The sequence below is a fragment of the Rhineura floridana genome, chromosome 7 (genome assembly GCF_030035675.1).
Source record: "Rhineura floridana isolate rRhiFlo1 chromosome 7, rRhiFlo1.hap2, whole genome shotgun sequence".
NCBI classification, from domain to species: Eukaryota; Metazoa; Chordata; class Lepidosauria; order Squamata; family Rhineuridae; genus Rhineura; species Rhineura floridana.
In genome coordinates, this window is record NC_084486.1 from 87,805,497 (window position 1) to 87,826,203 (window position 20,707).

Below are 20,707 nucleotides of genomic sequence, written 5' to 3' on the forward strand. Positions count from 1 at the left end.
GTGACTGGATACTGTGCTGGTCTCACAGTCTCAGGCCAGAGCTGTGTGTTGAGCCAAAGGAAGGAAGTATGTATTATCCGCACAAAAGCATTACACAGAGCTGAGTATGCCTGTTGCTGTACTCCCAACATGAAGATGATAAAAAGCTATTACTGCATGCACAGAGTCCCCCTTACTGCTCTGCCGTGTGCTTCTAATGGGAAAAAAAGACACAGAGGTAGAGATTCAGCAACTCTTTATTTGGCCAAGGCCCTTACCTGGGCAGAGACACAAAAAGGCACGAGGGTGGCATTGACACACAGACATTCAATGTGGAGGAAGGCTGGTAACGTAGGCTCCAGCATGGCACTTATGGACACACACCATGCGGGTCAATGCTTGGTTAAGAGCACACACCTCCCCAGTCTCAAAACAATTCCATGTTTAATTTTAGTGTACAGAAACAAAGTAGCTTTTCAATGGTCTCTTAATCCCAACTCAACCCCCAGCCCACTGTTTATTTTCAGTTTCACTTGCTAGTCCCCCACAACTATCTTTCCCCTTCTATATCCCAGCCCTGCATTTCCATCAGCCTGGACCTATAGCAAGGATCCTGCCAGAAGCCATTTCTTCCACAGCACTGCCCCAGCTCAGCTTGTATGAATGTATTAGGAATGTCCTGCAAATAGCTAATTTTTTGTAAGCCATTTTCCTAGACTCCAGTGTTCACTTCACACACCAAAACGCTTCTAAAAACATTGTGTCAAAGCAACAGAGATTTGAACCTAGTGGACAAAATCAGAATGGACTACATTTTTTTGGATATGTACAGGGCTGTGTCTATGCCATTATTCTGTGACTGCATTATACAGTATCAGATGCAGCAGTCAGCATCGTGAGATTATTATTTTTATTCTAAAGTGAATTTCTAACCCTTAAGACAGCAAAAAGCTTAAAAGTATTTAGGCAATGCCTGACAAGATTTCAGAAGCCAGAGGAGGGAATGAGGGGCTGTAGAGGACATCCAGTGGTAAAGAGATAAGGCATTCGCATTCTGCAAAGCTCTTTTGCCTTTTCTTATGACTGGCAAAAGCAGAAATTATTCAAAACAAGTAACTGTATGCCAGTGTTTCGCGTAATTTATACCAGTTGCACAATTTTTGTTCATGTACAGAACTGTCATTCTTGAAAAGCAGGATAAACACAGCCCTGTGCATATGGCACTATGGGGTGCATGGATGCCATGCAACAGTTCTGGAAGATCGTTCCCTCCAGATCAAGTAGTGTATACCATAGATAAGGAAGGACAGCTAGCTTTCACACAAGAAGCAATCCAAAGACTCACAGTGAGAATGGCACAAGTGAACTGGATAAAGCACAAGAAAGCCGTGGAAAGTCATCCTAGATATATGATGGAGCCTAAAACATAAAGGATGGCAGACATCGCAGCTCGGGTCTCCTTCCTTGTGCTGATCTGCAAAGTTGGGAAAAGGCACATTCAGAAGGTCTAAAATTCTGCTCTATATATCAATTTTCCATTTTTGCATTTTTTAAAAAAGAGCAGAGAGGAGACAGGAAGAGAGAACCAGGGCTACAGAGGGAACAGGAAGCTGTGCTAAATGCAAGTTCTGACTCCTCCCTTGAACAGTGAATACCAACCCATCAAGTCGCACAGCCTCTCAGCTGCATTTGACTCAAGATGGGAAAAGGTGTAAAACTACCTTTATGGATTCTCAGAATGTACATTAATGAATTGCCTCTTGCCTCCCTAAGGTGGTGGGGAATGGCTCATTTGTTCCCATTGCAGCTGGGGCTATAGCACTAGAAGATTGTCCTATGGAGAATGCTCCTGACAAAGAGAATACAATTGCCTCAGGAGTGACAGTCTCTCTGTCTGGCAGCAGAGAGTGGCTCTATAGTTGAGGCCAAGCTATTTAAGAAAGTGACCCAGGCAGGCTGCCTAGCTGATCAGGGTTGAACTGAGATTATCTGCCTCCTAGAGATGGTATTTGTCTCTGTGACACCTACACTCCACACTCCTGCCAACCTGCAGATTAAGCTGCAGTTTCATGGGAGAGTCCTGGGGGGGGTGCTTTAGAACTTGCACCCATCATGCTGTAAGGCCATGTGCCAATTTGGAGGCACTCTGAGCACGCTGGATCACTGCCTGGCACTTCTCCCATCGCAAGAGTTTGTTGTTCTCAAAGAAGCCTTCATTGCGAGGGATTCCATGGGAGCCATCAGGAAAAGTCAGAAGCCCTGTAGGAGAAAATAAAACATTATTCAGCACAGCTATAGAGCTCAGAGTGTGCAGCACAGTGGGGGAGCAGGCTTGCAAGAATCCAACTAAGCAACATGATGCTATAGAGAGCTGAGAATGCAGAGTTGTGAATCAAGATTGGGCACTGGTGTATATGTAAGTCTGTTCTGTGCTTTGGAGAGTGATGTTTGCCCAGTTCTCACTTGTGCCTCTCCCACACTACAGGCTTCCTTCCAAAACAGATGATGGTCTGTTATGAACCACCCCTTCAAACAAAAGAACATCAGACTCCTTCAGGAAGTGCTGAACCAAGACATGATCATCTAAATATCATTCCTTTCCCCCCTCCTCACAGTTCCTAATCAAGAAGTTTCAATAGCCTGAAGCTTCTTCCAGAAGAGCCCCAAATATACGTTATTCTCTTTTCTGCACCTTATCCGTACAATAGAATAAGATGCATATCTAGAAGCCATTTCACAGACATTTTAGATAAACTTTTCCTGGCTGGCACCATTTTAAAACGTTTTAAACACCCATTCATTGTCAAGAAGGCCTTTGGGGATGTTATAGCTGTGTCCCACTCCCAGGATGACAGCTCTCTTACTATCATGGAGAATAAGGGCCTCGTGGAAGGAGAGTGTTAGGAAGAGGGAAAAGATCCCTTAGAAGGCACCCATTCCTTGGGGGTCAAGCAGATATCCTCTCATGCCAAGGATACCTCTCCGCAGGGTAGAGGGATCCCGGTAGTGGGTTATTTGATCATTAGGAACATAGATAGTGGGGTCTGTGATTTGCTTGCCTGGTGCAAAGATCGCAGATGTCACCCATCATCTAGATAGCTTGATATATAGTGTTGGGGAGGAGTCGATGGTCATGGTGCACGTTGGCACCAATGACACAGGGAAACTCAGTCGTCAGGTCATGGAAGCAAAATTTAGGTTGCTAGGTAGGATGCTGAAAGCCAGGACCTCCAAGGCAGCTTTTTCTGACATGCTATCAGTTCCACAGACAGGGCCAGCTAGACAGGTGCAGCTTTGTAGTCTCAATGCATGGAAGAGTCAATGGTGTCAGGAGGAGGGGTTTGGATTTGTTAGGCACTGCGGAACATTTTGGAACAAGCCAGGTCAGGCTCCACTTGAACTGGGATGAAACCAGACTGCTACGACTTAAAATCAAAAAGGTGACAGAGCAGCTTTTAAACTGATTGAGGAGGAGAAAGCCAACAGGAACCGAGGAGGGTCTGGTTCGGAACAAATATTCTCCTTGGAATAAAGACCGAAAAAAGGATGAAATTTTAAATGGGATAGGCCTAGAACTAGGCACTGTGAGTGTGAGGGCACAAGATAGCAAGTGAAAGAGGTAAAAGTGCCAAAGACACTTGAAGAGAGACAGTGTATACAAGTGTTTATACGCTGCTAAAAGTCTCTGAGCCAAGATGGGAGAACTAGAGTGCTTGGTCTTAGAGGACAGCACTGATATAATGAGCATAACAGAAACATGATGGAACAGAAACAACCAATTGGACACAGTTATCCCTGGATATAAACTATATCAAAAGGAGTGGGTAGGATGTATTGGAGATGTTGTCACTGTATACATGAAAGAGGGCATTGAATCCAGCAAGCTAAAAAAAACCCCAAAGAAGCAGGCTCTTCCACAGAATCATTGTGTGTGGTAATACTGGGACTGAAGAGTAATTTAGTACTAGGGACGTTCTATTGTCCTCCTGATCAAAATGCTCAAGGAGATCTTGAGATGAAAAATGAAACCAAGGAAGCATTCAAACTAGGAAATGTTGTAGTAATAGGTGACTTCAGCTACCCTAACACAGACTGGCTCCGTACTGTACATGTCCAGTCATGACAAAGAGGTAAAATTTCTCGATTGGGAGCAGTGACCATAGTGCTATTAAATTAAACATACATGTAAATGGCCAATTGCCAAGAAAATCCAACACAGTCACATTTGACTTCAAAAGAGGGAACTTCCCAAAAATGAGGGGACTGGTAAAGGAAGTTGAAAGACAAAGTCCAGAGGGTCAAATAACCCCAAAATGCTTAGGAGTTGTTTAAAAACACAATATTAGAAGCTCAACTGGAGAGTATACCTCAGATCAGGATAGGTACCACCAGGACCAAAAGGATGCCGGTGTGGCTAATGAACAAAGAAGCTATTAGAGGCAAGAAGGCTTCCTTCAAAAAATGGACGTCTTGTCCGAATGAGGAGAATAAAAAGAAACACAGACTCTGTCTAAAGAAATGCAAGAAGACAGTAAGGGATGCTGAAAGGGAATTTGAGGAGCACATTGCTAAGAACATAAAAACCAATAACAAAAAATTATTTAAATACATTCAAAGCAGGAACCCATCTAGGGAGGTGGTTGGACCCTTGGATGACAAGAGAGTCAAAGGTGTGGTTAAGCAGAATAAGGAGACTGCAGAGAAGCAAAAGGAATTCTCTGCATCTGTCTTCATAGGGCATATCCCTGTGCCTGAACTAACTTTCTCAGGAAGGGAGTCTGAGGAACTGAGGCAAATAATGGTGATGAGAGATAAAGTTCTAGGCTTAATAGATAAAATAAAAACTGACGAATCATTGGATCTGGATGGCATTCACCTGAGAGTTCTTGAAGAACTCAGATGTGAGATTGCCGAACTTCTAACAAAAATAAAAATATATACGTAACTTGTCTCTAAGAGCTGCTTCCATACCTGAGGACTAGGAAGTAGCCAATGTAACAACAATCTTTAAAAAGGGATCCAGGGGGGCTCCTGGAAATTACAGGTCAGTTAACTTTATGTCTGTCCCAGGGAAACTGGTAGAAAATCTTGTTAAAGATAAATAACTAAACATATAAAAGACTAAGCCATGCTGAAGCAGAACCAGCATGGCTTCTGCAAGGGTAAGTCTTGTCTCACTAATCTATTGGAGTTCTTTGAGAGTGTCAACAAGCATATAGATAGAATTGATCCAGTTGACAGAGTATGTAGACTTTCAAAAAGCTTTTGACAAGGTACCTCACCAAAGATTCCTGAGTAAGCTTAGCAGTCATTGAATAAGAGGAGAGGTCCTCTTGTGGATCAGAAATTGGTTAAGCAGCAGAAAGCAGAGAGTAGGAATAAATGGACAGTTCTCCCCATGGAGGACTGTAGAAAGTGGAGTCGCCCAAGGATTGGTATTGGGATCTGTGTTTTTTCATGTGTTCATAAATGATCTAGATCAGCCTTTCCCAACCAGTGTGCCTCCAGATGTTGTTGGACCACAACTCCCATCATCCTCAGCCAGCATTGCCAATGGTCAGGAAAGATGGGAATTGTGGTCCAACAACATCTGGAGGCACACTGGTTGGGAAAGGCTGATCTAGAGTCAGAGGTGAAATGGCCAAGTTTGCTGATGATACTAAATTGTTTAGGGTTGCTAAACAACAAGGGACTGTGAAGAGCTTTAAAAGAAACTCAATGTAAACAAGTGTAAAGCTATGCATATTGGAGCAAAAAATATTAATTTTGCTCATGGGGTCTGAACTGGCAGAGACTGACCAGGAATGAGACCTTGGAGTCATAGTGGATAGCTCGATTAAGATGTTGATCCAGTGTGCGGCAGCTGTGAAAAAGGCAAATTGCATGCTAGGGATCATTAGGAAAGGTATTGAAAATAAACTGCTGATTTCATAATGCCATTACAGTGCCATGAAAAAGTATTTGCCCCCTGTCTGATTTTCTGCTTTGTTGCATATTTTTGGCACTGAATGTTGTCAGATCTTGAACCAAAACCTAATATTAGAGAAAAGGGAACCTGTGTGACCAAACAACAAAATTTTTGATACTTATTTCATTTATTTATTAAAGAAAATTAAGTAACACCCAATGCCCGCGGGTGAAAAAGTAATTGCCCCCTTAGACTCAAAACCTGCTTACACCACCTTAAGCAGCAATAACGGCAACAAAACACTTCCTGTAGTTCCTGATCAGTCTCTCACAGTGCTGTGGTGGAATTTTGGCCCACTCCTCCATGCAGAACTGCTTTAACTCAGTGACATTTATGGGTTTTCAAGCATGAACTGCTCCTTGCAGGTCCTGCCACAACATCTCAATGGGGTTTTGGTTTGGACTTTGACTAGGCCATTCCAAAACTTCTTGTTCCTCAACTATTATGATGTAGACTTGCTTGTGTGTTTCAGATCATTGTCTTGTTGCGTGACCCAGCTGTGCTTCAGCTGACGGACAGATGGCCTGACATTCGCCTGTAGAATTCTCTGAGACAAAGCAGAATTCATGGTTCCTTCAATGATGGCAAGTCATCCAGGTCCTGATCAGCAAAGCATCCCCAATCCATGACTCTGCCACCACCATGCTTGACTGTTGGTATGAGGTTGAAATTGAAATTGAAACTTTATTTTTACCCCGCCCTTTTTCCAAACTGGAACTCAGGGCAGCTTACAAATAGAACTACATGTAGTTAAAAACATAGAAAAACATACAATTAAAATACAATTAAACTATGCACAACCTTAAAACCGTAAAAGGCACTTCATGTGGAATGCAGTGTTTGGTTTTTGCCAGACATAACGGGGCCCATTTCGCCCAAAAAGTTCAATCTTTGACTCATCTGTCCATAGAACTCTTGAGGATCATCCAGGTACTTTTTGGCAAATTGTAGACAAGCATTCATGTTCTTAGTGAGCAGTGGTTTCCGCCTTGCTACTCTGCCATTAACCCCATGTTTGTACAGTGTCTTTCTGATGGTGGAGTAATGAACACTGACCTTGGCTGAGGTGAGAGAGGCCTGCAGATCCCTGGGTGTTGTTCTGGGGTCCTTCGTGACTTCCTGGATGATCTAACGCCTTGCTCTTGGAGGGATTTTGGCAGGACGGCCACTCCCCCTGTCCCAAACCTTCTCCATTTGGTCAATATGGCTCTGACTGTGGTTTGATGGAGCTCCAGAGCCTTAGAAATGGCTTTGTAACCTTTTCCAGACTGATATGCATCAACAACTATTTCTGGAGGTGTTCAGGAATTTCTTTTGATCGTGTCATGATGTAGCTTTGGAACCTGTGTGCTGGCAACTTCAATCTGATGGCAAGGGCCAAAGTTAGTCAGATTTATATTGGGCAGGGCTGGCTGAAATCAGGCCTGATTATTTACCAAGGTATTCAAACACCTGGCCCTAATAATCCCTTTCATTGGGTTGAGTTAATAGGGGGGGAATTATTTTTTCACACAGGGCATTGGGAGTTGCCTAACTTTCTTTAATAAATAAATGAAACAAGTATCAAACTTTTGTGTTGTTTGTTCACTCACCTTCCCTTTTATCTACTATTAGGTTTTGGTTCAACATCTGGTAACATTCAGTGCCAAAAATATGCAACAATGCAGAAAATCAGACAGGGGGCAAATACTTTTTCATGGCACTGTATATAAATTTATGGTGCAGCTGTATTTGGAATACTGTGTTTCGTTTTGGTCGCCTCACCTAACGAAGAATATTGTAGAGTTGGAAAAGGTTCAGAAAAGGGCGATCAAAATGATCAAGGGGGATGGAGTGACTCCCCAATGAGGAAAGGTTGCAGCATTTGGGGATTTTTAGTGTAGAGAAAAGGTGAGTCAGAGGTGACATGTAAAATTATGCATGGCATGGAGAAAGTGGATAAAGAAAAGCTTTTCTCCCTCTCTCATAACACCAGGACATCTAATGAAGCTGAATGTTGGAAGATTCAGGACAGACAAAAGAAAGTACTTCTTCACACAGTGCATAATTAAACTATAGAATTTGCTTCCAGAAAAGGCAGTGATGGCCACCAACTTGGATGGCTTTAAAAGAAGATTAGATAAATTAATGGAGGAAAAGGCTATCGGTGGCTATTAACCATGATGGCTATATTCTGCCTCCATAAACAGAAGAGGTATGCTTCCAAATACCAGTTGCTGGAACCTGCAGGAGGGGAGAGTGCTCTTTGCACTTGAGTCCTGCTTGCGGCTTTCCCATGGGCTGCAAGAACAAGATGGTGGACTAGATGGGCCATTGGCCTGATCCAGCAGGCTCTTATATTCTTAAGGCGACTGTTCTTTGTTCGTGTGTTAATTTTCAGGCTCAATCCAAGCATAAGAAACAATGCTTTTCACCTTACTGGTTAGGAATCATTGGATACCCAAAACACCCCACTTCTCTGTCCAGGAACTTTCCTGTGGACTTCCCTCTGTCCCTTCCTTCTCCCTATCCCTTTTCTTGCTGAAGAGGTGCCCTCACCTCCAACACACTGAACCCCAGCATTGCAGAACAAGAGCAGGTATTGAATCTCCATCTTTCCTGACAAACCCAGCAGCTGGCAAAACGCCCCCTCCCTCCCTCCTTCTCCTATCTTGCATTTTAGCTTCCTCACTTTCAAATCATAGATCCCCATTTCCTCACAATCCATAGCTACCCTCTGCAAATATTGAACGTTTACCCTCAGCAGTTGTCCCAAATTCTCCTCCACCTGCTTTCCTCTGATTTTTACCTAAAAACTTTCTCAGAGCTCCATTACCCAAACCTCCCTTATTCCTCTGCAGTAGTGTAGTGGCAAATTCAGAAGTGCAAGGTCCTTTCAAAATAGTCACAACCACACCCCCTTCTAGGATTATAGAATAATCTGGCCAGGCTTGAACACTGCTTTCTGCTGCTCTATCACTGTCACCACTTGACTATCCCTTCTCACTGTCAGAGATATTGCTTGAATTACTGTATTAAGTGTCTACACATTTATCTCCTGCAGTGTGGCGTAGTGGTTAAGGTGTTGAACTACAACCTGGGAGACCATGGTTTGAATTCCCACACAGCCATGAAGCGCACTGGGTGACCTTGGGCCAGTCACTGCCTCTCAGCCTCATGAAAACCCTATTCATAGGGTCGCCATAAATCGGAATCGACTTGAAGGCAGTACATTCACGCTACCAAACTGCTTGATGATGTAGAAGGGATTCTATCATCAGGATTCACTATCTCTTCTGCAGTAACAGAATCCTTACTCTCCACAACTTGGTTTTTGGAAGTAGGAACTAATAGGAACTCCCTTCACTGTGATTGGCTCCAATCAGCAGGGAAAAAAAAGACAAGGAAACAAGTTAGAAGATTCTTGTCAATGGCTAACACGTACTCTTTTCAAGGCTCATAGGACACTGTAGATGTAGAGAACCTGCTGGAACCTGGCTCCCAAAAAAGTAGGGGATCTATGATCCCCTGGACGATTTCACCCCTGTTGCTCTGAAACCCCTCCTCTTTCTAAAAATAAACAGTTCTAGTCAGCACCCGTTTTCTCCTTCTGGTACCACCTTCACCCTTTCAGCCAACATCCTCCTCCCTCCCCGTTCCCTGACCACATGCTAATTCTCTTAGGTGTCCCCAGGAATGCATTTAAGAATAACTATTATTGGTTTTAAAATCTTCTAAACTCAACCTACTATTAGCATTCTGTTTATTTGTTTTCTTTAGATGTGCTAATTAGCTAATTTCCTCTTGATATAATAAATTTACTTTTGATTTATCTCTGTTGTCAGTGTTAACTCTTGAGATGCCAAACCCTGGAGTGTGTCCAGGGCTCAACATCAAAGGATCCCTAGAACTGAGTGTCAGGATTGCATGTGAGAATTGCAGTCTTGCCTGCAAACTGCACTCTTCAGAACAAACCCTAGAAGATTACTACTGCTGCTTGCCTACCACAAGTAAGGAGTTCTCAGCACTCACCAAAGCCATCCACACGTCCACCCTTGAATTCTCCTTCGAAGACCATGTTATCATAGCGTGTGAAGACTCCAACACCATTGAATTTTCCTTGTACAAACTCCCCTTCATACCTGCATCAATAATAGGATTGTCTCAGGATGGGGCACTACCACTTATGACTTACAACCAGAAACTGTAAGGCTTTTGAAAACACCGGGAAAGCACATTGTTCTGGACAGAGGACAAAGTGATGAAGAGACAGGGAATCTTTAAACCTAATTCTGTAGCACCTCAGTGGCTATAGAGAACCTGTGATGAGGTTGGTTAGCAACAAATATCAAGAAGTGTTTGCTTACAGCTCTGAGCCACATAGGCATGCTCACACAGAAAGAGGTCTTCATGCAAGGGATAACAACGTATAGACATTCTCCCAAGTTCAGCAACACAGCAGAGGCAGCCTGCTCTACAGAGGATCATTTACTCTTATTTTCCTGGGGCTGCTTATGTTGTGCACTTGTATGTAATGCTAGACTAGAAATGCCCACAGCCCTGTACCCACCTTGAGCCATCTGCAAAAGTGAGCACCCCACAGCCATTGAAGAGACCATTCTCAAAGTGTCCCAGGTAAATGCTGCCATCAGCAAATGTCAGCTGCCCAACACCATGCCGACGCCCTAGCCAGAGATAACAAACAGTATTGCTCTTCTGTCAGTTGTCAAAATGGGAACCATAGTGCCCAGTAAGTCACAAGTCAACACAAAAATCTATGGTAATGCTTTAACTTCAAAGAAGCTACAAAAGGAACAGGATGCAGACAGTGGTAGAGGCCATGCTGGCTAATCTGGCTTGCAGAGCAAGAATGGGTCAGCCCCTGCCATTGTTTGTTCCTCCCACCAACCATTCCTTGACAAAGCAAGCTGGAGCTCAGTATACAGTCATACAAAGACTCACAGTGCAGGCACAACACCTTTTCTAAAGGGCTTTGTGGGCCTCAGGAAGCAGCACCAGATTGCTAGGCTTCACTGTGCAGCCAGTGAAGGATGTCAGACTCTACAGTGTATCCAATGCATTTCCCTAAAGAACACACTTTGCCTTCCACCACCACACTCAGACAACAACTGCCAATGGAATGTAGGGGCCAGGATGAGGGTCCTTGTCCTGCATATCTTGATGGGAGCACTTCTGGGACCAGAGCAGACAGCACCTTTTTTCAAAGGAAGCCTGCTTGTAGAAGTAGTGACAGATAAACCCTCCTCTCACTATGGTATAACACAAGCACAGAGTTGCTGTTTAACCTTGGCTGCCCAACTTTGTGGAACCACTCTTTTTCATAAAAAGGCAAGTTGGGCTGTGGCAGAGAAAGCAGAGGAATGCACTATGTGGAGTGGGTACACTTAAGTCAGGGTTGCTGACATGGGCCTTGAAGCAGGTGTTTCTAGTCCTTCTTTAAAAGCTGTATAAGCACTTTCTTTGCTAAGCTGGTGGCACCAGGGGACATTACTACTAATAAGGTGCAATTATCTTCCTATCCCAAAATGCACTTCAGAGCCAACCTACATATTACCTTAGCTACACAGTAGTGCTGAAGTGCAGGGATTTTTATACAAATTACCAGTATAGGAGCCCAATCCAGATTGGGTCTTAGTGCAGGATCTAAGGGGTCTTTTAACACCCACTATGGTCCAATCCAGATTAGGGGCCCTGCAATTTGCATCAGAAAAAAAATTCTCATTTGCTTCTATGTGAGACACACACACACACACACACACACACACACACATGTGTGGTGATCTGATCTGGATTGTGATCACAACATGGTGTAAAGCAGGTGTGGGGAACCTTTGGCCCTCCAGATGTTGCTGAACTAGAACTCCTACCATCCTTGGCCATTGGTCATACTTGCTACAGCTGATGGGAGTTTTAGTTTAGCAACATCTAGCGGGCCAAAGATTCTCCACTCCTGGTGTAAAGGGTTAAAGCTTTACCCTCAATGCTAGGGCCCCAGTCCAAATCAGGTCTCCTGAACTTAAAGGCACAGCTATGGAGCCAATGTAATGTGTAGTTAGGCCCCTAGAAACAAGAAGTTATGTGCAGTCTTGTCAAGAGCAGATACAGTCGCCTGTAGCTAGGCTGAAAGAGGGGATCCCTCAGCTTGCCTAGTTCTACTCACCTTCCTTCCACTCCCCACAATATTCCTCCCCGCTAGAGTAGGTGAAGGAACCCTTGGTCAGGGTCATGATGCCAGCTTTCAAGGAGGCAGAACAGCAGCAGCTGCAAGGAAGGATGCAGGAGCATGAGAGAAGCATAAGACACCTAGAGAGTGGAGGAGCACTTCAGAAGCTAGGGAGAGGTACAGCAAGTGGAGGAGGCAGAAAAGCCACATCTACCAGATTTGGCTCCATGTCTTATGAGCAATATGCACATGAGTCTGACATAAAATCATACTGTTCGCAGCTCAGGGTCATAGATATGCATGTGCAACATCAGTGGACATCCATTAATATGATTTGGAAATTACTAAAACTGTAGGAATTAGGATAGTACAGTAGGGCCCGACTCATATGGCGGGTTATGTTCCGGGCCCCTGCTGTAAAGCGAAAATCACTGTAAAGCGGAACCCATTGAATAGAATGGCGCACGATGCCTGAAAACTGCTGTAAAAGCAGAACAAGTGCCATATGAGTGGAGCTTTAGTCTAATTGTGTCTAATTGAGACCGTTATATTAGCGAATCGCTGTAAAGCGAATTGCTGTAAAGCGGGGCCCTACTATAATTACTGTGAATGCCTAATTAGCCTAAATATATAAGATGATAGATAAGCAAAACCCAAAATTAAGGAAGAACAACAGCATTTAGTTCATCACTGAATTATCAAGTGGCTGTGAAGGAATTGGGGATGGAGAAAATATTTGGTCCAATTCTCATTTTAATTGCAATCTACCCAATTCGTACTTCTCGGAACAATATGTCAACTGAAAGCAACTGTTCTTCAAAATGTGCGCTTCTGAGTTTGCGATGCAGTTCTCTACCATACCCCCCAAATTGTACAAAAATGTGTGCATCAGGAGAAAATGTGCATAAAAAAGTATGTATTAGGGAAAACAACATATAAAAACATTTGGGGAAATTGCTTGTAAAACTCTAAGGCAAAATATACAAAAAAGTGCTTATTAGAAGGACCACACAATAAAATTCTGACAATTTTGGGGGAGTAGCTTTTAAAAACAGAATTTGCAAACTGAGGTAGAAATGTGACAAACTGAATTTAAGACTAGAAAAAATGAGAAACCAAGGGAACGGGAATGGACAGATTTGTCCATCCCTAGGAGGAATGTGCTAATTCTATTAATCCTGTGATTGATTTTCAGCGATGCTTTGGCAACTAGTCAGAGAACAAATACTAGATGGACCTTTGGTCAGATCCACACAACATCTTCTTATGTTCTTTTCTTTCAACAGCAGTGGCCTACAAGAGAATCAATGGTCACCAGAACGAGCTTTGAGTCATCTATGCTGGCATATTACAAGGTAATGTATGAGAGCCTCCTGTTGCCCCTAATCCAGTAAAGAATTTTTTTCTTTTTTATCTTGCCCCTTGCCCCAAGGAGGTCAGCAAAAGCATGTCCAGCTATCTCCCCTTTGAATCCTTACAACAATCCTGTGAGGTAGATTTAAAGTATATTTTTAAGATGTTTTAAAGTGTATTTAGTGTTTTTGTTTGCTGCCCTGGGCTTCTACTGGGAGGAAGGGTGGGATAAATAAATGTAATAAATAAAATAAAATACAGCAAGAGAATGAATGAATGAATGAATGAATGAATGACATGAAGTCACCCAGTCATGTCTTAGCCTCGATTTGAATTTAGATTTCCCAGGTCCTTGTCTGATACTGTAACCACTGCACCCAATATACAGGAGCAACCCCCTAAAACATAGACTGTGCAATGCTTCCTCCCATATGGGTTCATCCCTCACCAGGAAGTATACACAAGGCTGAAGCCAAAGTAGCTCACTTCTGTGCCTTTCAGGGCTGACCTGGCAGTTAGGTGTTTTGCAGACTTCTGTCCTATTTCTCCACACCAGTGATACACAGAGCAATTCCCTGCCTCCACCAGACATGTGTATCCATTCTTTCCACCGGAAATTCAAGCCTTATAGCTCAGGTTGCAATTGCTTGTTGGTTTTATTTCACCAGACTAGACTCAAATGCAGCTCAAGCACAAAGGACTCTACCACCATGAAACTTTCATGTGTGGAGCCCATCTGCACCAGATGGGGACTCAACCCTGTGCTTCCTATCACAGCAACTTATTCAGACAGGTCACAGCATTGAGGCCTGTTCTCTCCCTCTTACTATCAGGGAGGAATGGGCAGAACTACTACATGTCTGCATGCAAATAGATAGTGTGCATTTTTATGGATGTACCCTTCCTCACATTTTGGACAGCTCCTAAAGCAATTAGCAAAGCCTACATGATGGACGCTTAGCATTCCAGAACCCTGCCCTGGCTCTTTAGTAGGACAGCCTAGAACTCTGCTTGGCTCAGCATGGGTAGAAACCCATGTGCCAGGCCAAGTGAAGATAGCCAGAAGAAAAGTTTGCTTTTTGAATCCATCTATACTCTAGCCTATCCTGGAGGACAGGTAACACATTTATCAAAATGTTAGGAGCTTTCAAGAGCATATCAACAGAGTGGAGGTCCCTGTGGCTTTATGCACAACAAAACTTGTAACAGAACATGATGTTGTGAAACATGGGTGTTGCGCTTCTGGCTATCTTCTCTTATGTACCCAAACAGACAGAACCTTTTAATTTTTTAAGACATGCAAGTGAGTGGCTATGACAGCATCCTGTGGCAATGAATTCCATATCGTACATTAAGTAAAGTACTTCCCTTTGTTAGTCTTCAATTAAAAAAATTCTGCCTATCAATTTCAATAGGACCAGAACTCACTCTGAGGATTTCACACAGACAACATTGAGAACAATGGAGAAAACAGGGGCGTTACTACCGGGGTGCGGAGGGTGCGGCCCGCACCCGGGTGTCACCATGAGGGGGGTGACACCCAGAGCCGCCCTGCCCCGCACCATTGCCCGGCAAGGCTGCTCCAACTCCTCCTTGGAGGCGGGCGGGCGGGCGAGACCGGGAGCAGCGTCGGCGGGGCGAGGGAGGCGCGCCGGCGTTCCCAGGCCTTCTCCGACTGGGTGCCCCTCCGGCGCGCGCCCTCTCAGGGGCATGGATGGGGTGGTTGGCCTCGAGTGCGTGCGCATGTGTGCACGCAAGCCCAGCCATCTCGTCCATGCCCCTGGGAGGGCGCGCACCAGAGGTCCGCACCTCCCCACACTCCCGCTAGTGACGCCGCTGGGACAAAACAGTTATGTACCAGTGTCTGTGTAACTGGAACATGCAACTGGCAAGTGAAAGGAAAAGGAACCCCTTGGTTTTGCATCAGCAAGCTCATAGCAGAAAATGCCATGAGTTGCCTGGAAGCTCTGTGGGAAAGAGGAATGCAATGAGAAATTGGAAATGTGTGCAGATAAAAATGTGGCCTCCTAAGATAATGTCTACCTTTTGGGCGTTGGCATCTATGATTTTAGATGAAAAGGGGAGATGCTGCAGGACTAGAACTCAGACCTCTCACTCCAAAGAGCTACAGTCACAGGAGCAGAAAGGAGAGGGGCTCATGATGGGGCCTTTGTAGTCTCCAAGGGGCTTAGGCCAGGAGAGAGAGAGGGGGGGAAGGGGAGAGGGGGAGGGGGAGAAATGCCACCTATATTTATACCTGAGACAGAGCAGCAATATACCCAGAATACTGGCATGTGTGTCAATGGTCTAATTCAGACAAATGGCCAATGCCTTCATACTCCGGGATCCTTATAATTTTTCGCAGCCCCCTTCACAACATCTATCCACATGTCCCCTATGTAATCAACCAACTGAATAATTTCCCCACCCCTGTCCTCTACTTATTAGCAACACCACTGTCTGGCTTATCATCACCTTAACAGTAACAAGGTGGGAGTCAGAAGTACATCCTTTGTCCCTCTGTGCTGAAGCACGGATCACAAAACTATGGAGAAGATGGAAACCCTTAGTCTTGGCGGAGTATCGTAGTGGTAAATGAAGTACCATCCCACTTCTCATTAGCATGTCTTATCATGAATTCACCCAAGGTGGCATGCGAGAACAGGGTGTGTGAGAGAGTTCATCAACTGCTAACCATTGCAACAACAGAAACAGCTGAAACAGTCACAGCTTTTGTTGAACAGCATGAATTGTGGAGTGAGTTCTGAAAGAACCAAAGAGAAACAGGGTTGCCAACCTTTTTGGTCTTGTAAGGCCCCTGTAACTAAACATTTTTACTAGTGGAGAAGCCCCACTGCAGAGAGATATTTACTTCTAACTAATTGCCTAGGATTGCATTGTTGGTCTTGGGTAGGAATAGGGAATCAGTGGCTAGTGGAGAAGCCCCATTGCAGAGAGAGATTTACTTCTGAGTAATTATGCCTAGGATTGCATTGTTGGCCTTGGGTAGGAATAGGGAATCAGTGGCTGTCCCAATGTTGCTGGACTATAACTCTCATCATCTCTGACTGTTGGCCATGATGGTAGGGGCTTCGGGGAGATGGAGACCAACAACATGTGGAGTTTCCCATCCCTGATCTTAGATACATTCAAGATTAAATTGTGCAAAACTAATATATTTGCTGGTACAGAAAAGGTCAACCAAAATGATCAAGGGGCTGGAGCATCTTCCCTATGAGTAAAAGTAAAGCATTTGGGGCTTTTTCAATTAGAAAAAAAACCTCTAAGGGGGATGCAAATGCTTAATAAATGTTTACAAAATTATGCATGTATAAAAAAATGACAGATTTGTTTTCCTTCCATTCTCATATAGCTAGTACCCAATGAAACTGATTTGTACTAGATTCAGGACAGACAAAATACTTTTTCATAAAACACAAAATTAACCTTGGAATTCAATGCCATAAAATATGATGATGGTGGTCACTGATCAGCTCTATTGTTGAGTGTCATCTCCAAGTGCTGTCACTTGTTTATGGTTGCACAAAGGAAAGGGCCTTTTCTGTGGTAGTGCTCCAACTTTGGAATATCCTCTATGATTAGGGGCAACTGGCATCAACATTACAATCTTTTCAGTGCCAGATTAATATTTTCTTGTTTCTCCAGGCATTTTAAAGGGGGTACACTGGGTTTTAGCTGCTGTCTTTTAGTTTTTACAGTTTTATGATGGTTTGTGCTTTGCTTTTATTGTATTTTATTATTGTATTTAATATTGTATATCAACCTGGGATCTGTCTGGATGAAGGGTGATTTAGAAATTGTTTAAACAGATATATAAATAAATCAGTCATCAGCCACAATAGTAAAATGGTTAATTACTTTTTAAAGTCTACAGTGAATGATAACACATCAATACATGGGTACCAATATAGGAGTGCCACAGTAATAAAACAGAAGGGAAAATTAATATCACAATAACTACAATTTGAACACAGATTTCACCTTAGCCTTAGACTCATGGCCCTGTAATAGTGTAGGCCTCAAAAAAGGTATAAAAGATTCAAAGTGCTTTAAACGTCAAGCTGTAATCTCCACCTTTCCCCCCATAAATTGCCAAGATACTCCACCAAACAAAATCGGAGGAGGAAAAAGTAATGGCAACGAAAAGACAAGTTTAATCTGTTCGAGTTTAGAAGGCAACACTTAAGTGAAAAATCTTCTGGTTAATGATCAATGCTGGCTGGAGGACTATACAGAAGATATCAGATTTGCCTACCCACCAAGGGACCATGCAATGACTGTGGCTTCCCTGGAAACAATTACAACATACTGCTGGAGTAGAGCAATAGCAGCTGCTCTGCAGCACAGCAAGCCATACGTGCGGTAGCAGTTTCTCAAACTGTGAGGAGGGCACCCCCCACCCACTCTGCCATCCAACAGAATTTGGCAGTAACCATCAGGTCATCTTAGCGGGCAGGGGGAACCTGGCATGATTCAATTAAAACAGAAAGGCAGCCACGAAGAGGGCACACCCCTATGCCTCTGCTTCAGTTCTTCAAACTACAGCAATGTCTTTCACACACAGCCTCAATACTCGGAGATATCATTTCCCCGAAACCCGCGTCCTTCACAGGACGAAATCACAATTACAAAACAAAACCACAAAAAACTCACAGCTTCGCAACTGCATCACGGTTCTTGCAGTATCCCCCTGCAGTCATGCCATGCAGCCCGAAACCACGCCCATGTAGTTCATTGTTACTACCACCACCAAGCATCTCCACACAGCCCTTCTCAGTACTATACTCCGCTGCCCCTAAAGTCCCCGTATCCCCTCACCCAGCCCAGGCATCGCCACCATGATTTCTCTCAGCTCTTCCTGACAATCCACAACGGCCGCGCCCCTCACCTGGGATCCGAGGTTCTCAGCAGCTGACACCAGCCCCGCACTCCTTTGGTCTCCCCCCATCGGCCACCGCCTCTCTCCCTTCCTTCACTCCGTCAATTATGCCAAGCTTCCCTCACACCTCACCATCCTGGGCAACCGCCTACCAGGAACCATCCCTCACGCCGTTGGCTGTTACCCCGGCAACCAGCAGTAACGAGGCTCTTCATTGCCCAGCCTTCTTACTCTGTTTCCTCCTCCCTTCTCTCAACATCCCTCTTTGTGAAGGGCAAGGAGATTTTCTACAGTGCGGCCATATTTATGAGGGGCAACAGTACTCTTTCCTTCCCACTAGAGTGGAATGGCTGCCATATTGAAGTCCTTCTGTACTCCTTTCCTTTGAGGGCAAGTTTCTGTTGCATCCCTCAAAATGCATAGTTCATGGTAAGTAAGGACAACGTGAAAAGTCAGATCATACCTTGAAACAAAAAAGATATTTCTGAAACCGGGGAAGTATATATGGTATTATTGGTTTATTATTTGGTTATTGTAATAAAGAATATATGTGTAATTTACAAGGTCTGTGTTATCTATTGCTTGGGTTTGCACAATTTTATCTACTTGGAATTTGTCAACTCTAAATGCAGGGTGCTAAGTCATTCAAGTACCCATGATGGTCTATTGAAATGAGTCTTTAATATTTCCATGGGGGCAGACAATAAAATAAAACTCTCTTACTATTTACAGTAGTATTTTATTCCAAGCTTGTACTAGTTTGATACAGTTGCATAAAACTGAATACTAAGGGAATCTAACAAAGCAAGTTATAAGAGTTAAGGAAATGTGGACTGACCTTTTCAGAACATCTCATTTAAATTCTTTCCCTTATGGAATTTGTTCTCCATCACCTAAGAATTTAGGAAGAACCATTCTGCATCAGGCCATAGGCTCATCTAGCCCAGCGTCCTGTTCTCACAGTGGCCAGGTAGATGCCTGTGGCAAGCATGCAAGCAGAACATGAGTACCAAAGCACTGTAGTCTCTATGTAAACATTGTTTCTTTCTCTTTCTTCCCAAAAAAGATTCAAACCAAACAAAAACAAGAAAATAAAATGGTGCTAACGTTGCTGGTGTAGCCCACTTTAGGTCATTATATGACCCAGTTGTGGGTCATAATCCACCAGGTGGACTAAAGGACACTTACTATGGTTGCTGATACTGGAGGAGCCTAATATCTGTTACCACTGGAAAACTTCGGGTATTTTATTAGAAAGGCTAGGCAAATATGGTGGGAGATGAAAGACCTAACCCATGTTCTGTTTTTTATTCACCGAGAAGTAGCAATATGGGTACCAAGAGTGACAAGGTATGGGACACTTCTGTTTGTACAGCACAATAGAGAGAGCAACCAGTAGTGTAAGAATTAACAAAGGACCCAGACAACTGTCCCATTCATCTCATATTCAATATGCCTTGTGTCAGATAAATATGCAGATCTTCTATTAGGAAGATATGGATGAAAATCCAGTTGATGTTATACACCTCCTTTGTATTTGTAGCATTTTCTGTGCAAGTAGTTTATTTTGCTTTCAGTGCAAATATTGCTTTTTCATTTGGGGGGTTGTTAGCAGTGATTCCATACAAAATGAGACTTTCTTCCTTGGATTAAAATAATAGAGTTCAAATGCATGTTGCGTGACTAAATTTTGTCTATGTATATTTTTCTCTTCAGTACATAATGGCTGCCATATGGCCACAAAGCTAGAAGAAATAAAATATTAAATGGATACAAAGCATTGGAATAGCTGCCTGATGAAGAATTCTGTAAAGCAGAATTCTGTAAAGCAGTAAAGCTTTCAAACAGCTAAACCAACCTAGCCTGGTAAAATAAAATACATTTCTTTCACTCTATATTTCTTTTTTTATCTGTACAATCAGATACAGAAATCAAATCCATTCCGATTCCCATGCTTTGCTAAGTTTATTATGTTAAATACTTTAGATAATTAGAATGCCAAGCCTCTATCTTTTCACTTCTTCACAACTTCTCCAAAGAACAGCTTGATACACCACCATTGTTGCTCTGTTGGTCACACAGAGAAAAAGAGAGGAGAGTGAACAGTATACCAGCCCATTACTGCATTGTTGTAATGTCAAATTAACATAGACAGTAGAGAGGTCAGCAGACTACATAACTACGTGAAAGCATCCAAACTGTACAAAACCCTGATTTTCATTTTTAAATACATCCATTCCATCCTAATGTTGAAGGAAGGAACTTTGAATCCTTGTTTTTTATTACAGGGTAGAATGAAGGTTAATATTATCTGGGTATTAAATATTCTGGCTTTGCTATATTT

The 20,707-nt window shown here is 43.3% G+C and overlaps 1 protein-coding gene across 2 annotated transcripts; it reads right to left on the reverse strand.

Moving 5' to 3' along the window:
- Positions 1 to 218: 218 nt before the first annotated feature.
- On the reverse strand, positions 219 to 18,684 carry MORN4 (MORN repeat containing 4). 2 transcript variants are annotated; one of them, XM_061636290.1, is made up of 5 exons: positions 18,373 to 18,684; positions 12,108 to 12,208; positions 10,497 to 10,611; positions 9,959 to 10,068; positions 219 to 2,238 (listed from the first exon to the last, which is right to left on the reverse strand). In XM_061636290.1, exons 2-5 carry the CDS (start codon positions 12,172 to 12,174, stop codon positions 2,090 to 2,092), a joined length of 441 nt encoding a protein of 146 aa, XP_061492274.1. In that variant the 5' UTR covers positions 12,175 to 12,208; positions 18,373 to 18,684; the 3' UTR covers positions 219 to 2,089. The 2 variants fall into 2 exon arrangements, with proteins under 2 accessions (XP_061492274.1, XP_061492273.1); XM_061636289.1 differs by lacking the exon at positions 18,373 to 18,684 and adding an exon at positions 18,138 to 18,337.
- Between the last annotated feature and the right edge of the window lie 2,023 nt (positions 18,685 to 20,707).